This window comes from Protopterus annectens, chromosome 16.part0 (genome assembly GCF_019279795.1).
Source record: "Protopterus annectens isolate FY-2018-M chromosome 16.part0, PAN1.0, whole genome shotgun sequence".
Taxonomy (NCBI): domain Eukaryota; kingdom Metazoa; phylum Chordata; order Ceratodontiformes; family Protopteridae; genus Protopterus; species Protopterus annectens.
This window is the reverse complement of record NC_056750.1, coordinates 378,329,167-378,344,844: the sequence shown is the minus strand read 5'-3', so window position 1 is coordinate 378,344,844 and position 15,678 is coordinate 378,329,167. Positions and strand designations below refer to the sequence as shown.

The window sequence follows — 15,678 nt, the reverse complement described above, 5'->3', positions numbered from 1 at the left end:
ATTATACGGTGAAAACAAAGTGAAAAGCGCTCAAATAACACCAATAAGTCCAGAAAGGAGTGCAGTGAGCCAAAACAGGGAACCCAAGGATAAATATCCACTCGATTTATTAAGCAAAAACACCAACAAATATCAATAGATATAAACGCTTTCAAAACACAGCAGAAACATGCGTTTTCGTCCTCAACATTCGGACTTCAACAGATACAGAAGAATTAAAACATTAATCACATATATCCAAATTAAAATCAATTAACCAATAGAATATTAACTCAGCATTTAAATGGGCTAACCAAAACATTCTCTCTGGGCTCATAAATATTCATGATTTGATATTAAATACATTACACTGCTTATAAAATGCTTATCAACTCAATAATATTGTTTAAAACATGAATTCATATATTTCCATATAATTATAAAAATAAATACTTAAAAACATTTAATAACAATGATATAAATATATAAATACGAATAAATAGAAATGACATATAAAATCCAATAGTAACTGGCTCCCTCTGCTGACAGGATTCATAATTACTATTAAATTCTACTAGCTCTTAATTTTAATAAAGGCAAAATTGTTAAAAAATCATCAAGACCTGTTTTTTTCCCCGCATCTAGGGTAACTTGCCACCATAACTCTTTACTTTCCAAAATTTCCTCCCAGGGACCCCCTCTAATATCCTGTCCAATTTGTTCTAATACAAAAAAGTAAAAACTATATCCTACACAAACTCTGGAATGTTTATAAAGTGCATTAGTGTCTTTTGCTTTTGAAATATCATAAATATGTTCATATATTCTTTTTCTTAATGTTCTTTCTGTTTTTCCTACATAAAATGATTGACATTTATGACATATCACAAGATATACCACTCCTTTAGTGTCACAAGAATAAAAACCTTTACTTCTGATCCATCTCTTTCTACTCTCAAGGTAAATGGCCCCTTCGTTAATAATATAGGGACACTGATTACACCTCCCACATTTTATAAGTCCCTATTCTTCTATGGCCTGTAGATATTAAATTAATACTTGACCCACTCATAATCCTGTTATTACCATTTTCCAACATTTTTCTTATACTATGGGAATTTTTGTACATTACTTTTGGGGTTATTTTAGATATTTCCACAATATCTGTGAGAGATACAAATTTTTCCCATTCCCTCCGTAAAATATCCCTAATCTTGTGATTAGTGGCATTAAATTCTAACACTAAACCTCTTTGAAACCCCTCAAATACATTTCCATCTTCACTTCCTCCCTCTTGAGTATTCTTATAATAACCCCTACCTTTAATAGGTTTAAATCTTTCTAGTCTACCTTTTTCCACCTCTTCCCTTATTTTACTAACAAACATTTTAGGATAACCTCCATCTAAAAACATTTTCTCCAATAAATCGCATTCTTCTACAAAATCTATATCTAAGCTAGTCATTCTAGAGACTCTCACAAATGCCCTTTTACTATATTCCTTTTACAGTGTAAAAGATGGGCACTATCATAACGTAGAAAGGAATTACAAAAGGTACTTTTACGAAACACTTTAGTTTCTAGTTCTTGATTTGTCTTATAAATCTCCACATCTAAATATTGCAAACAATCAGGAGTAATATTGTATGTAAATCTCAAAAAGTCCGTGGTAGTATTTAAATAATTCATAAATTCCATAAATTTCTCCTGTCCACCAGTCCAGAAAATAACCATGTCATCTAAAAATCTACGATATAATATCCAGTATTTCTGAAAATCTGAATTTAAAATATATTTTTCCTCCCATTTAGATAACACTGTATTAGCATACGTGGGAGCACATGCTGCCCCCATGGACACACCTTGTATTTGCTGAAAAAATTCCCCATTAAACACCAAGAAATTATATTTCAATATTATTTCCATCAGACTAATACTAGTTATTTTTTCATTTTGAGTTAATTCCTTATCCTGAAATATAGATTCCTCAAACAATTCCATACCTTTGTCATATGGAATACTTGAAAATAAATCAATTATATCAATTGTAACAAATAATAAATTATCCACATACACTTCAGGGGTAAGTTCTTTCAAAAAATCCCAAGAATCCTTAAGAATAGTTCTGTTGTTTACCCAAATATGTTTGGTTTTCAAATCAACGTATTTTGCCAATGGTAAAGTTTTAGAACTATCCGCAGAAACTATAGGTCTAAGGGGTGGATCTACTGAATCCTTGTGAAATTTAGGTATGCCAAAAATAACCGGTATTTTTGGCTTACCCACATATAAAAATTTATAAGTAGAATCATCTATCACTTTTTCATATAGCATATCATGTAATAACATATCTATTCTTTGATATGCCGTATTCACTTCATTCTTAGAAACACGTGTATTTCCTTTCATCCCTTAGAATTAAGTTCATTTTTCCTTCATAATACATATTCTCCATGATAACTATACCCCCTCCCTTATCAGGCTTCATAATTCTAACCTGGTGATTAGCTCTTAACTCATTCAATACTACAATTTCTTCCCTACTGAGGTTATGCATATATCTATTTAATGTCTTAATGATTTTTAACAATTTTGCCTTTATTAAAATTAAGAGCTAGTAGAATTTAATAGTAATTATGAATCCTGTCAGCAGAGGGAGCCAGTTAATATTGGATTTTATATGTAATTTCTATTTATTCGTATTTATATCATTGTTATTAAATGTTTTTAAGTATTTATTTTTATAATTATATGGAACTATATGAATTCATGTTTTAAACAATATTATTGAGTTGATAAGCATCTTATAAGCAATGTAATATATTTAATATCAAATCATGAATATTTATGAGCCCAGAGAGAATGTTTTGGTTAGTCCATTTAAATGCCGAGTTAATATTCTATTGGTTAATTGACTTTAATTTGGATATACAAGTGATTTATGTTTTAATTCTTATGTATCTGATGAAGTCTGAATGTTGAGGACGAAAACGCGCGTTTCTGATGTGTTTTAAAAGCGTTTATATCTATTGATATTTGTTGGTGTTTTTGCTTAATAAATCGAGTGGATATTTATCCTTGGGTTCCCTGTTTTGGCTCACTGCACTCCTTTCTGGACTTATTAATATTATATGGTGCTCAAGTCTAAAAGAAAGGCAAAGGTGCTGCCAAAATTGAAAGATATGGATCAGTGTGGTTTTGTGGAAGGGAAGCAAACATACGAGAACACCGAATAGAACAAATGATGATCCAGAGCAAAATAGAGTGCAAGAAAATACCGCTGTTGTTGGGTCTTGATGCAGAGAAAAGCATTCAACAGATGAAGCTGGGATGAGTAAGGCAATGGAAGCATCTGCATTCCTCGATACAATAAGGTTAATTGGGAGGCTATAGGAGGAATTGAAGGCAAACATTAAAGTAAGAAGGTTCCTTTCTGACAAGCAGGGGTATCTTCTTTTCCCTTTATTTGCTTTGGATTTACAAGGGTCTCACATTTAAGGGCATAACTGGTATGGGTAATCAAAAAAAAGTTGGATTTTTAGAGGATAAGATTCTGGACCGGATAAAAAAACAGACACACACCTCAGTGTTGTGGACCATCTTGAGACAGTTTCAAGTCTTTTCAGAATATAAAATGAATGAAGATAAAAAACAGACTACAGCTGTAAATTATGTACCCACACATGAACTGGTCCAGCAATACCCATTCTTATGGGGTCACGATAAAATAAAAGTATTTAAAAGTATGGATTAAAAAGGATTCCATTACAACAGCTAAGGATATGTGTATTGAGCTCATGCCTTCTGTCCCATTTTACTGGTTCAGTTCAGTCATGGTTAGGCATTAAACAAAAGAGTGAGTAGCAAAAACATAACAGTATAAATCTGCATTAAAGAGTTAAATATGCTTGTTAGCCTATTATGATTATTAGTGAGCATTTTTAATAATCCTGCATTAATCAGTTTTGCATTTATGCTGTAAAATATACGAGAAACATTTTACAAGCACCTGCAGGTTGTGACCTTTTGAATTCAATGTGCTTAAAAAGGAGACGTAAACCATGCTTCGTAAGGATATATTTTAGTTTCTAACAGATTAGGGAAACTAGTGTGTAAACATGAAATGAAAAAAAAACTAACGTTCTTTGTAAAAGTTTCAGATGACTCAGGAAACTATATGCTATTAATGTCATAAGAGTTCCAAAAATATCAGTTTGAGCTGGAATCAACTGCTGAACTATCACTATGCATCAGCAGATAGGACTGGTTTATAAAGACCATGACGCATGCTAAGCTGACTGACCCTCCTGATTCATTTGCTTTCAGTACTCCAGTCTGCCAGTGAATAAACTGATAAATGCACCAGGATACAAGTTGCCACCTTAGCCTTGTTTGATATGATTTAACTTGGCTGACAGATACAAAGGCTGCCCTGGCCAAACAGATGCTGCTATACATAGTTGAATGAGGGTCCTTCATATGGTCTGCAAGACAAATAAGTAGGTGTGTTTTATAAGTAAATGACTATGTTAAGTTAAACTGCTTTTAGCTGAAGCTCAGTGTCTCGTCTCATATTCTTTGTTCTGTATTGTGGTTTACCATTTAACCTCAGTGTTATCACAGCTTAATACAATATGTGGAAGAGATTAAACAAAAGATGATCCAAAAAACTGAGAAACTTGAAGCTCTTGTTTATGGATAACAAAATACAAGCCGTAGAGAGATGTCTTTAGTTCCTTTAGTTTTATATACAGATTAGATATAAAATTTATTTATTAACCAGAGAAGTTGTGGACAGTAATTAATAAATAGTCGAAGGATTTTATCTGGGAGGGGAAAGGGGAATGGTCAAGTAAGATAAGCTAATCCTTCCAATAGGATAAGGTGGTTTAGGATTACATGATTTGAAGGGATATTTTAGAGCTGCACAATTAAAGCTCATTTATACAACACAATCAGAAGTTTTTAATTCAAAATGGAAAGGTATGTTGATAAACCTGTGGGGTGGAGTGAGATTTTGGATGGAGATTCTTATGGAGAACAGCCATACAAAATATTATACTCATATATTCTAAGAAGTAAGCCAACACTAGAAAGGAGATTTTCCAATAGGGATAACAAAATACAGTACACAGAATAGACAAGAGGGGGCTGGAATTTACTGGAGAAAAACTGGCAAAGGAACCAAGGTATTGTGAGCAAATAACTAGAGAGAGAAAGGTAATAAAACTGGAAGGCTGAGAATACATTTAGACTGCAGGCTAGAGACTGCATTCCCTATCAGGAATTGATACTACAGGCAAGGAGAAAGGGATAGGGAACTCCCAAGGGAAATACCTGCTCTGGAAGATTTTTTTTTTTTTTTTTTTTTTTTAACTCTACAACATAAGCATCTGTAATAAAAGGATAATTAATAGGGCATATAAAATACTGAACAACTATAGGAAGGAGATTAGAAAAGATTGAGAGCGACTGGATAAGCAATTTACAAGAAAACAATAGGAGGACATACGTATGGCTCTGACATGTGCAACAAAGTCTAGAAGATTTTGAATTTTTGTTTGGAAGTGCTTACATAGGAACTTTACACCCCAAGCAGACTCCAAAGAATATTTACTTGGGTAGATGGCAAATGCTGGAGATGTGATAGGGAAGAAGGTGGTAAATGGGGAAAAAGAAGTTATGTACTCACCATAACGTTCCATGTTTGTAGTCCATCTCGCCCTTCATTCTTACATATGGGTTCGGAGCCGATCCTCTGCTCCGACTTGGCCGACTACAAAGCTCAGTCTCTCAGTTGGCTCATGGCAAAGTAGGTATCCCATAGTGCACTAGTAAGAATCCCCAGATCTCGTTTGCTGCTGACTATAAAAGTGATAGACAAGTTTTCCATAAGGAACCAAAAGATGAACGGTCTCCACCCTACAAAGAAGCAATACTATCTTGTCTCCAGATCCTCCAAGAATACATGGACGGGGGTTAGGTGGGTAGGTTCGTAAGAATGAAAGGCGAGATGGACTATAAACATGGAACATTATGGTGAGTACATAACTTCTTTACCTGTAGTCCTATCTCGCCTTCATTCTTACATATGGGACAGCGTCCCTAGCACCTTTTTCTCGGGTGGCTCACGGGAATACACCCCTAAGAACCGTGGAACCAAAGGTGGCTATACCCCTAATCCAATTTGTAATGAGTAATAAAAGTATGAGGGGTAGCCCAAGTTGCTGCTGCACAAATAATGTCAATTGGAACTCTGGCTTGAAAAGCAGCAGATGTGGATAAGGATCTGGTTGAATGAGCCTTCATTTTAAACAGAAGTTGTTTGCCACTGGAAGAGTAAATAAACGAGATACAGTTTGAGATCCAATTTGACAGAGTTATCTTAGAGACTGGTGTACCCATCCTAGTCTCAGAAAAGGATACGAACAATTGGTCTGATTTTAAGTTCCTTGGTTCTATGAAGACAGAACCTTAACTGTCTGTGAACATCAAGTTAATGAAACTTATATTCTGCACTGTTTGAATGATTAGGAAAAAATACTGGCAGTTCGATAGTTTGACTCAAATTAGACAGAGCAAACCCTAGGGATGAAAGACTGGCTTGAACAAAGGGAAACTGTCTCTATGAAAAATCAAGTAAGGAGGTTTGACTGACCGTGCCTGTAACTCTGGCACTCTTCTGGCGGATCCAATAGCTACTAGAAAAGTGATCTTTCAAGACAGGAACTTCAGTTCACAAGAATGTGCGGGTTCAAAAGGTGGGGAAGTTTGGCTAGAATCAAATTTAGATCTAAAGGAGACAAAGGTTCCAGAACGGGAGGTCTTAGCAAGGTAGTGCCATTAAAGAAAGTCTTACACGATCTGTGAGCCATATGTCAGGGCTCATGTTGTCCCAAATGAAAATTGGATATCGCTGCCAGTTGAACTTTTGTAGCAGCAGCTGATCCCTGATGAAAAATATCAGTTAGGAATTCTAACACCAAGGGAATGTAAGCTGTATAAGGATCTACATTTTTCTCTTTTGCCCAAATAGAAAATCTTTTCCATTTGCTAGCGTGTAATTTCCTCGTGGAAGGTTTGTGGGAAGACATGAGGATATGGGTAACTTCAGGTGAAAAATCATGAAGCCCGACTAGGGATGGAAGTGGAGAAGCCACGCTGTCAAGTTGAGGGTGTGGAGGCTGGGGTGGAGGGTGTCGGACATGAGGTCTGGAACTGGTCCAGAGTCCATGGGTCGTCTAAAAGATGAGGCCCGAGAAAGGGGAACCAAATCTGACGAGGCCAGTAAGGAGTTATCAGAACCATTCTGCTTCCCAAGGACTTTGCTTTCTGAATCACTTTCAATAGGAGCGGAAAGGGAGGAAATGCATAAAGACATCCCAGATTGTGAACAAGTGCATCTGTGCATCTCCCACGGAGGGGGGATAAGGGAGAAGTAGCTGCTGCATTTGGCGTTGATTGGACTGGTAAGCAGATAGCAAGGCTGTCCCCATTTGCGGAAAATCTGCTCCGCGACTTCCTGATTCAGACACCACTTGTGAGACATCAAGATTGTCCTGCTGAGCTGGTCAGCTATCACACTAGTTGTCCCTGGGATATTTGCTACTAGAAAGCACTGGGAAGATATCATCCACTGCCAAACACAAAGAGCCTCCAGACATAGGGGGTAAGATCTGGTTCCTCCTTGCTTGTTTAAATACCATACCACTGACATTGTCCGATTGGATTGCTATCGTCCCTAGAGGAAGAAAGTCATGAAGTGCTTGCAATGCTAGCAGCACTGCTGTCATCTCTAGGACACTGATATGCAGGTGAGCCTCGTGATCTTGCCATGTGCCTTGGACAGTCCTGCCTAGATAATGCTCCCCCCCTATCTAGGAGGCATCCGTGGTCACAGTAGCAACAGGTTGGCAAGGAAGGAAGGGTGTTCCTGTTAGTTGATCGGGCTGAATCCACCAACAAAAGGTCCTTTTTGCAAGATTCCGTTATCAGAATATGGTGAGACAGAGGTAGTTGTTGGATAGACCACTGAGAAGAGAATAGCCACTGAAGGATTTGCATATGTAGTCTGGCTAGTGGAACTAGAATTATGGTAGAAGCCATGGTCCCTAAAAGTTTCAGTAATGTCTTGGCTTTGACTCTGTTGAGGAAGTAGGGTGTATATCTGTTGTCCGAGATTTTGAATTCTGTCTGCGGGAAGGCGAGCCATCATGGAGACTATAAAAGTCACATATTGACAGGGTGACGAGGCAGACTTTTCCCAATTTATCATAATTCCTAGCTGGGTGCAGAGCTGAATGGTTGAATCCCTGGCTTGTAGAAGTAGATGCCTGGTAGTGGCAGTCAGGAGCCAGTCGTCCAGGTACGGAAACACCTGGAATCCAAGACGTCTCACGTGAGCTGTCACTACTGCCATGCATTTGGTGAACACCCTGGGGGCTGTGGCGAGACCAAAGGGCAGAGCACAAAAATGGTAATGACTGGCTCCCAGCCGGAAGTGTTAATGACTCCTAGATGCTCTGTCCATTTTGATGTGGTAGTACACATCTTTGAGGTTTAGGGAGCACATCCAATTGCCTTTCCCTAACAGAGGGAGTATTGACTGCAGAGTTACCATTTGGAACCTGGACTTCTTTACTGATTCGTTTAATTTGCTGAGGTTCAAAATGGGCCTCCAGTCGGCTGTTCGTTTTGGCACTAAAAAGAATCTGGTGTATGTTTCAAATCCTATCTGGTCTGAAGTGGTGCCCTACTGCGCTTCTTCTGGATGACTCTCTTTGTAAGCAAGTTTTGAATTTCTATGGTTTCCTCATCCCTGTGATTGGGTGGAACATCTGAGATCTTCTTGGTGGTATGAGGGTGAGAGAAAGAAAGGTATGGAGTATCCCCTGGTGATTATTCTTTGTACCCACGTCTTGTGTGATGTTGAGCCAGGCTTCTGCATACAAAGATAAGCAACCCCAGACTGGCTCCAAAGAAGCGCAGTCGGGCACCACTTCAGGAGTGCTGATAGGGACGACCGCGAAAGGAATCCTGGCCTCCTTGGTTTTGCAGACCTCCCCCCTGCCTCTAGGGTGTCTACCATTAGCTCCTCTTCCTCTGAAGGAGGAATCATCCTGTGCGTCCGGGAAAAATCTCTGGGATTTCTTGAACCACATTTTTCCCACCTCTCTGACCCTTGGGGTATGGTCTAGAAGGGACGGAAAAACGTACTCCCATGGCAGAGAGTTTTCCCTTCCTGCTCGCACCTGGTGAGTGTATCTTTTACCTTTGGTCCAAACAAAGAGGAACCATCAAAGGGGGATTGGTAAAAGTAGATTTGAAGGGCTCTGCAAAGTTACACAAGCCCATCCAGGAGTGTCTCCTAAGGGAAACTCCTGAACCTGCTGCCCTACTCACTCCATCTGCTGCACAGGATATCAGCCTCATGGAGGAGTTAACACTAGAGTTTAAGGTGGACAACTGAGCAGTAACTTTCTCAGGGACTCCTTCAGTTGATGTACCTTGGAGAGTATCTCCTAGTTCTTTTAGGAGACCTCTTTGAAGCCTAGTAAAATGGGTAAGGTAATTCAGCGATCTGACAATGATTCAGCGATCTGACAGTGAAAGTTGCTGAAGAGAAGATAGGCTTCCCGCATGTATCCATCATTCGAGACTCCTTGTTTGGTGGATGGACAGATAAGTCTCCGCTAGCTCCTTCTTTGTGGCTGCCGCCACCATCATGGCATCTACAGGCACACCACCTTTGGTCAAGAACTCTTTCTCTTTGGGGGCTGAGAGAAATTTGTTTAGCCTTTTGGGGACTGGTTCCATGGATTCAGGAGTTTCCCACACTTTTTGACTAACTACGTCCGGGAGCTCATCAAAAAGTGGAGACACCCAAGAGGCTGAATGTTGAGACCCGAAAGCCTTCAGGTACACAGACGACTCATCAGAAGGGGTGGCAGTGGGCCAGCCACCTCTCTGCTTCAGGATCTCTTGGATATCTACAAAGGAGATATCAGAGGACGACCTAGGGGACCCTTCTGACTCCTCAAGGTCAGTGTCTGAGGTGATGGACTCATCCGGGGAGTCTACATGCTTCCTCTTGCAAGTCTTCTTCCAAGGGGGCTCCTCAGAAGGGTATTCTGGGGAGGTCTTGGAAGACTGGGGGCCACCCAACAGGGGCTCCTGAGGCCGTGGGTCTCTGCTGCAGAGAGAGAGAGAGATGGTGCCGAGACAGAGGTCGGTGCTTGAGGGGGAAGAGCATCGGTACCCTTATGCAGAGCAGACGACCTGGACAGCATGCTCATCATCTTGAATGCAGATCTCTCTGGCTCCGAGCACAGCCCTGGTTCCGAGGAAACGAAGTAGCCCTCAGCTCCAAAGCGATCGGCTCAGAGATGGATGTAGGATCAGAGCTCAATCTAGCCGAAGCACGGAGAGGTAGGCTCTGAAGAGTCGGGTCCAAGCGTTCCTGTCTGGGCAGACTGGTGAGCTTCTGCTCCTAGACACCAAGGACGGCGCCGAAGGTGTCGGAGCAGAACTCTGCTCCAAGAAAGACACAAGGGGTGCTGGAACTGAGGGTTCCACCACAAGTGGCACCGAAAGCTCTGGCTCCGAAGGACCAACACGGCTTGGAGGAGGAACAGCAACAGGGAAAATGGTCTTGGATGGCTCCGTAACTGACTGGGTCAGAGCCAACAACAATTTTGGCAAAGCAGATGACTTCAAGAGTCTACGCACTACTCTCTCTACATCCTCTTCAGAAAGACTCTGAGGATCTGGATGACAGGGTAGGCGACCTAGATCTCTGCAATATGGGAGATCATAAAGTTGGGAAGACCGGCAATAACTCTCTGGACCAGCTCCAAGGTAATTTCTCAGAAGTCAGCTCCGAAAAACTTGGAGCCGACACTGCAGTGTCAATATCGATAACCTTGTCCGGCTCCGAGGAGAGTGGAGCCGAAGAAGTAGAAGGCTTGTCCAATGTCAAAACTTTTTGAGGAGGTCCAGACAAAATAGTCAATGCAGGAGAATGTCTCTTGACCGACTTGACCTTCTCTTTCTCTGAAGGAGACTTGGAGTGGGAGGATGACGACCTGGCTAAATCTTCCTCAAAGGAAGGCTTAAGGAGACCTTTCAGGATTAGCTTGTTCTTCCTTTCTTGGAGAACCCGAGATCTGAAGGAGTGACATAAAGAACAAGTTTCCTGCAGATGAATGGCGCCAAGGCAGTAAACACAGTTACTATGCCAATCAGTTATAGACATTTTTTGGAAGCACTTAACGCACTTTTTAAAACCCGAAAGTTTATGATATTTAGACTCCTTAGACATGCTTACTACTAACCGAACACTATGAAAGACAGAAGAGAGGACAAGGTCCTCTAACTTAAAACGGGCCTCGCCCTGCAAGAAACACAGCACACAAGAAACACAACAGAGGACTAGGTCCTCTAACTTAAACAGGCCTAGCCCTGATGAGGAACACCAGAAAAGGACAATAGAGGACTAGGTCCTCTAACTTAAACGGACCCAGCTGTCACAGAAACAGGAAAGCTACATCAACAAGGACACCACAAACTTAAATTTTAAACAGGCAAAATTTTAGCCAATAAGAATAGCAAACAACACTGCACACACAAAAACTACTCTAGTGAAATACAATACTAGAAGAAAAGGTCCCAACACAAAACGCGGACCTACACTAATAGAAAACTCTCTCAAAAATCTAGCACACAGAAGAAATACCACTCTGAGAACAAAACGGGCCTAGAAACTGCCAAGTTCTCAACAATAACTACAGAAAATAGCAAAAACACACTTCTATTTATTACCTAATAATAACTATTACCTAAACTATGTAAATTAAGCTATACAATATGCAAAATTATCAATACAAATAAGAATAGTAATGAAAATATCCAACTTAGCCAAGGAAGCACTTCTGAACTCGTAGACGCTGCAAACAAGATCTCGGGATTCTTACTAGTGCACTATGGGATACCTTGCCACAAGCCAACTGAGAGACTTTGAACTTTGTATTCGGCCGAGTCGGAGCCGAACCCATATACAAGAATGAAGGCGAGACAGAACTATAGAACATCACATGTTTTAGGAGTGCAATGAGTTGGCAAACAGAGTATTCTATAGGGAATTTTTAAATGAGAAATACGGGGTGAGCAAATGGGTGTAACTAAGGAAATTATTTTCTTGAGCAAGGATACAGGATCTGAAAAGCCTAGACACAGTAAATAAAGCCTTGATACATTTAATTCTGGTGGCTGCCTAGAAAGTAACTATTAGAAAGTGGAAATCAAAGTCTAAACAAGCTGTATTTGAAGTGCTGAATATTGTTAACCAAGACAAAAGAACTGGAAGTGGGATCTTTAGAAAATGATAGGAAAAAATTACAGAGGAGAAATGGAAATTATGGGAACAATACATGCAGAACAATGTTTAGGAGGAGGAGGAGTGAGGTTTAAGGGGATGGCAAGACTTTACCAATGTATATAACAATTACTTGATAAATATACAAAATAATGTATTACATTAATGTATGTTGTCTATATCTTAACTCATTTCCTCCAATAAAGTTCTGGAAGTTTGCACTGTAACCTGCAGTGGGCAGAGCATAAGCTTTTTGCTAGAATCATATTATGTCCTCACATTTCAAACAAATGTATGCATCACTGGAACTATAGGGGTTACTAAAAGAGTAAATGACAAACTCTTCAACACAAACTAGTTTAATAGTGGTAATATTCTTTAGGTTCTAAACTGGATTTTACAAGACAAAGTAAACATAGTTAAGTTTCTAAATTTTCAAACAACTTGCAATTATGTGCATACTGTCAGCAGAGTTTTGTTCATCCTGCTGACAATTTTCATTTAGAAAAAACATGGCAGTTATGACAACATAAATATTACATGCACAACAATTAATATACTTGACCTCTGCCTAGCACAGGTGAAGGTATCAACACATTTGAGTTTGTCACTGTATAAGCTTTAACATGAAATCTTTTAAAAAAAACTTAGTACGTGGCATGATTTTGAAATTATTAATGCAAATATGAGCAAGCAATATTTGAAGTCTAGAGGCGTCAGTAGGATGTAACTGCAGAAACATCTACAAGCATCGCCCAGCTTTAATGAGTTAAGTGATCATTTAAATAAATTAAAGAGATTTTGAGGAAAAAAAGTGATAATTCAATAAAGGTGTTAAAAAAGAACATATAAAAGTCAAGATTTTCAACAAGATAATGTCTTGGTGGCTTTACTGTAAATGTAGGGTAGCGTAGTTCAGTTTTTAGAATCAATGAAGCCTTGTGAGAAAAACATATCTGTACATGATTTGCTTTGATTTCTTTTTACCTCTACTGCTTTAATTTTTAATCTGTATGCAGTGTTTTATAGTTTGAATGTTGGCTCAAAACCACTGAATACTACTACATTCACAAAGTTCAGTGATGCATTTATTTTTTTTTTTATTTGAGAACCATGCATGAGGGGCTCATGAAACTTATCAAAGTTAACCCAAGCCATATTAAACAGCACAATGAATAACAGTAATATACTCAACACGTATAACATTTTGTTTATAAGCATGCATTTATAAGTATTAGAAAAAAATTTTATACCGTACTATACTGTACAAGATAATTTAGACTGCACCACAGCTCCTGCCATTAACTGCAGTATTATAATAAGCACGTCATTCACCCATTAGACCTTGGTTCAGTCTACCCATCTAGACTCTACACTTGCCAGGTCACCCCATGTATGCAACCCTTGCTGTCCACTCTTTAAATCAGCCTTTTTGCATCTTTTTTTCCTGATACATTTCCAGTCAGTCATTTCAGCCAAAACATTCTCTCTTTCTTTTTATCTTAGTCATTTCAGCCAAAGTACTTCCCTTTATTCACAGTGTTCTGGAAAATAAAGCTTTAGTATTTCCTTTAATTTTCACAGCCGTTGTTCCTATGGGAGTTTTTTGTGTCAGAGTCTTTATAACTAGGGTTATCCTGTGCTGATTACAAGGATGCAATATGGTTTTGGCTGATTAAGACAAATCATTTTTTTTTTTACAATGGTTTTACTGCAGAGATGCAATACACAGCATTTTGCTGCTGTTTACGAAGATAACATTACTTTCACAAGTAGTGTTGATCCCAGGGAAGCAATACACAGCATTACACTAGTGAATTGCTATCACAAGCTCTGTTCATAATGGGGCAGCAATAATTCCGTTCAGTAAAATAATACATGGCTTTCAAGTGCTACTGACTGCAGGGAAGCCATCTGTGTATACTCCTGCAGACTGTCACAGCTGCATGCTCCATTTTTCCCTTTCCCCTGCTTTTTCCAGCTGCAAATTTGAATGAAAGAAAAAGAGTAATGTATCTGAAAGTAATGGAACAGCAGCACTTAATCAGTACAATGAACATAAAGTTAAAAGTCTTAGTGGCTGAATTTGTTTTGGGGCAGGGCACTAGCAACCTCCGATCTTGACACCTAGGAGGAATCTGTATGTATGCAGAAAGCAACACTGTTACATTTCTCTCTGGCAAACGTAACTGACAGATTTACATATGGAGAATCAGTGGCACTTCAACCTTTTAAATTACTACAGATCCTACAATATTGAAAGCGCTCATCTTTCCATTCTTTATCATGCAACATTTATTTACTCTGCAGAAACCTGTCTGAATGTCTCATGTAATAATGTTCTATAAACCACTTTTGCATAGGCTTCCAGACTCCCTCACTCCAAAATACAGTTCCACTACATTCACTTCCTCAAAAACCTACTCTGTAACCCCTTGTCAGAAAGAACATGTCAAGTCCCATTCAAAAATGACAAATATAAATAAAATTACAGCGAAGGGAACAACCTTACAGTACAATTGTGTATTACTATTAACATGCCACAACCAAGAGGTGGCTTGCCTCCCATTCCAAAGTAGTGTCTGGTGTGATGTTAACTTGTTATAAAGACAATGTTCTGTAGTACCTGTATTAACAGTCTGATCGCTGCAATACTCTGGCTGTGAAGCAGTTGGATTTTGGATAGTTGAATCATTCTCTTTATCACTGTCTTCATCCTCACTACTACTGTAATAGTACTGGAGTTTTTCTCCAAGCAGTTTATCATCCAAAGTTGCCATTATAACCTGAAGGAAAAAAAAAGGAAAAAAGAAATTTATACTGTTGCCATTATCTGGTTTGCAAAAACTCAAACATTTTGTAGCAGCTGTGAATGAAGGCTGATAGCCCAGCTAGATAGAATTTTGTAAATAATTCTATGTCATTGTAAATATTAGTATGATCCACAAGCTTGTGTAACAAATGTAATAAAACTGTGTTATGTTATGAGCTTCCAAAAATGTAACCACAGTGCACCCTGTGGAAAGAAAGCTGATAAGTAAAGGATTTTACAACTGTTTGATCTCAAGCTTGGGGACGGGATGTCTGGGCCAGAAAATTCTATTGTCCTAAGACAGAGAGAATTACTAGGTTTCACATGTAAAGCGTCTTTTATTGCTGTGGCTTCCTGGCAGGTGCAGATTACAAAGATATGTTAAATTTTAAGTTCTGTGAGCCTGTGAAACAAGCAGAAGTGTCAAGAATGATGTAATCTGAAATACTCAGCAAAATGTCATTATCAATTTAAGACTTTCACAGAGAAAAAGAGTTAGCATTTTGTATTTTGT

At 38.9% G+C, this 15,678-nt stretch overlaps 1 protein-coding gene across 1 annotated transcript in view; it reads right to left on the bottom strand.

Moving 5' to 3' along the window:
- The window catches only part of PDCL (phosducin like), a 104,605-nt gene extending 89,469 nt beyond the window's left edge, over positions 1-15,136 (bottom strand). The window contains exon 1 of the mRNA XM_044058570.1: positions 14,979-15,136. Within this exon, the coding sequence (XP_043914505.1) occupies positions 14,979-15,132 (154 nt within the window). The 5' untranslated portion in view covers positions 15,133-15,136. The remainder of the gene's footprint in view (positions 1-14,978) is intronic.
- Between the last annotated feature and the right edge of the window lie 542 nt (positions 15,137-15,678).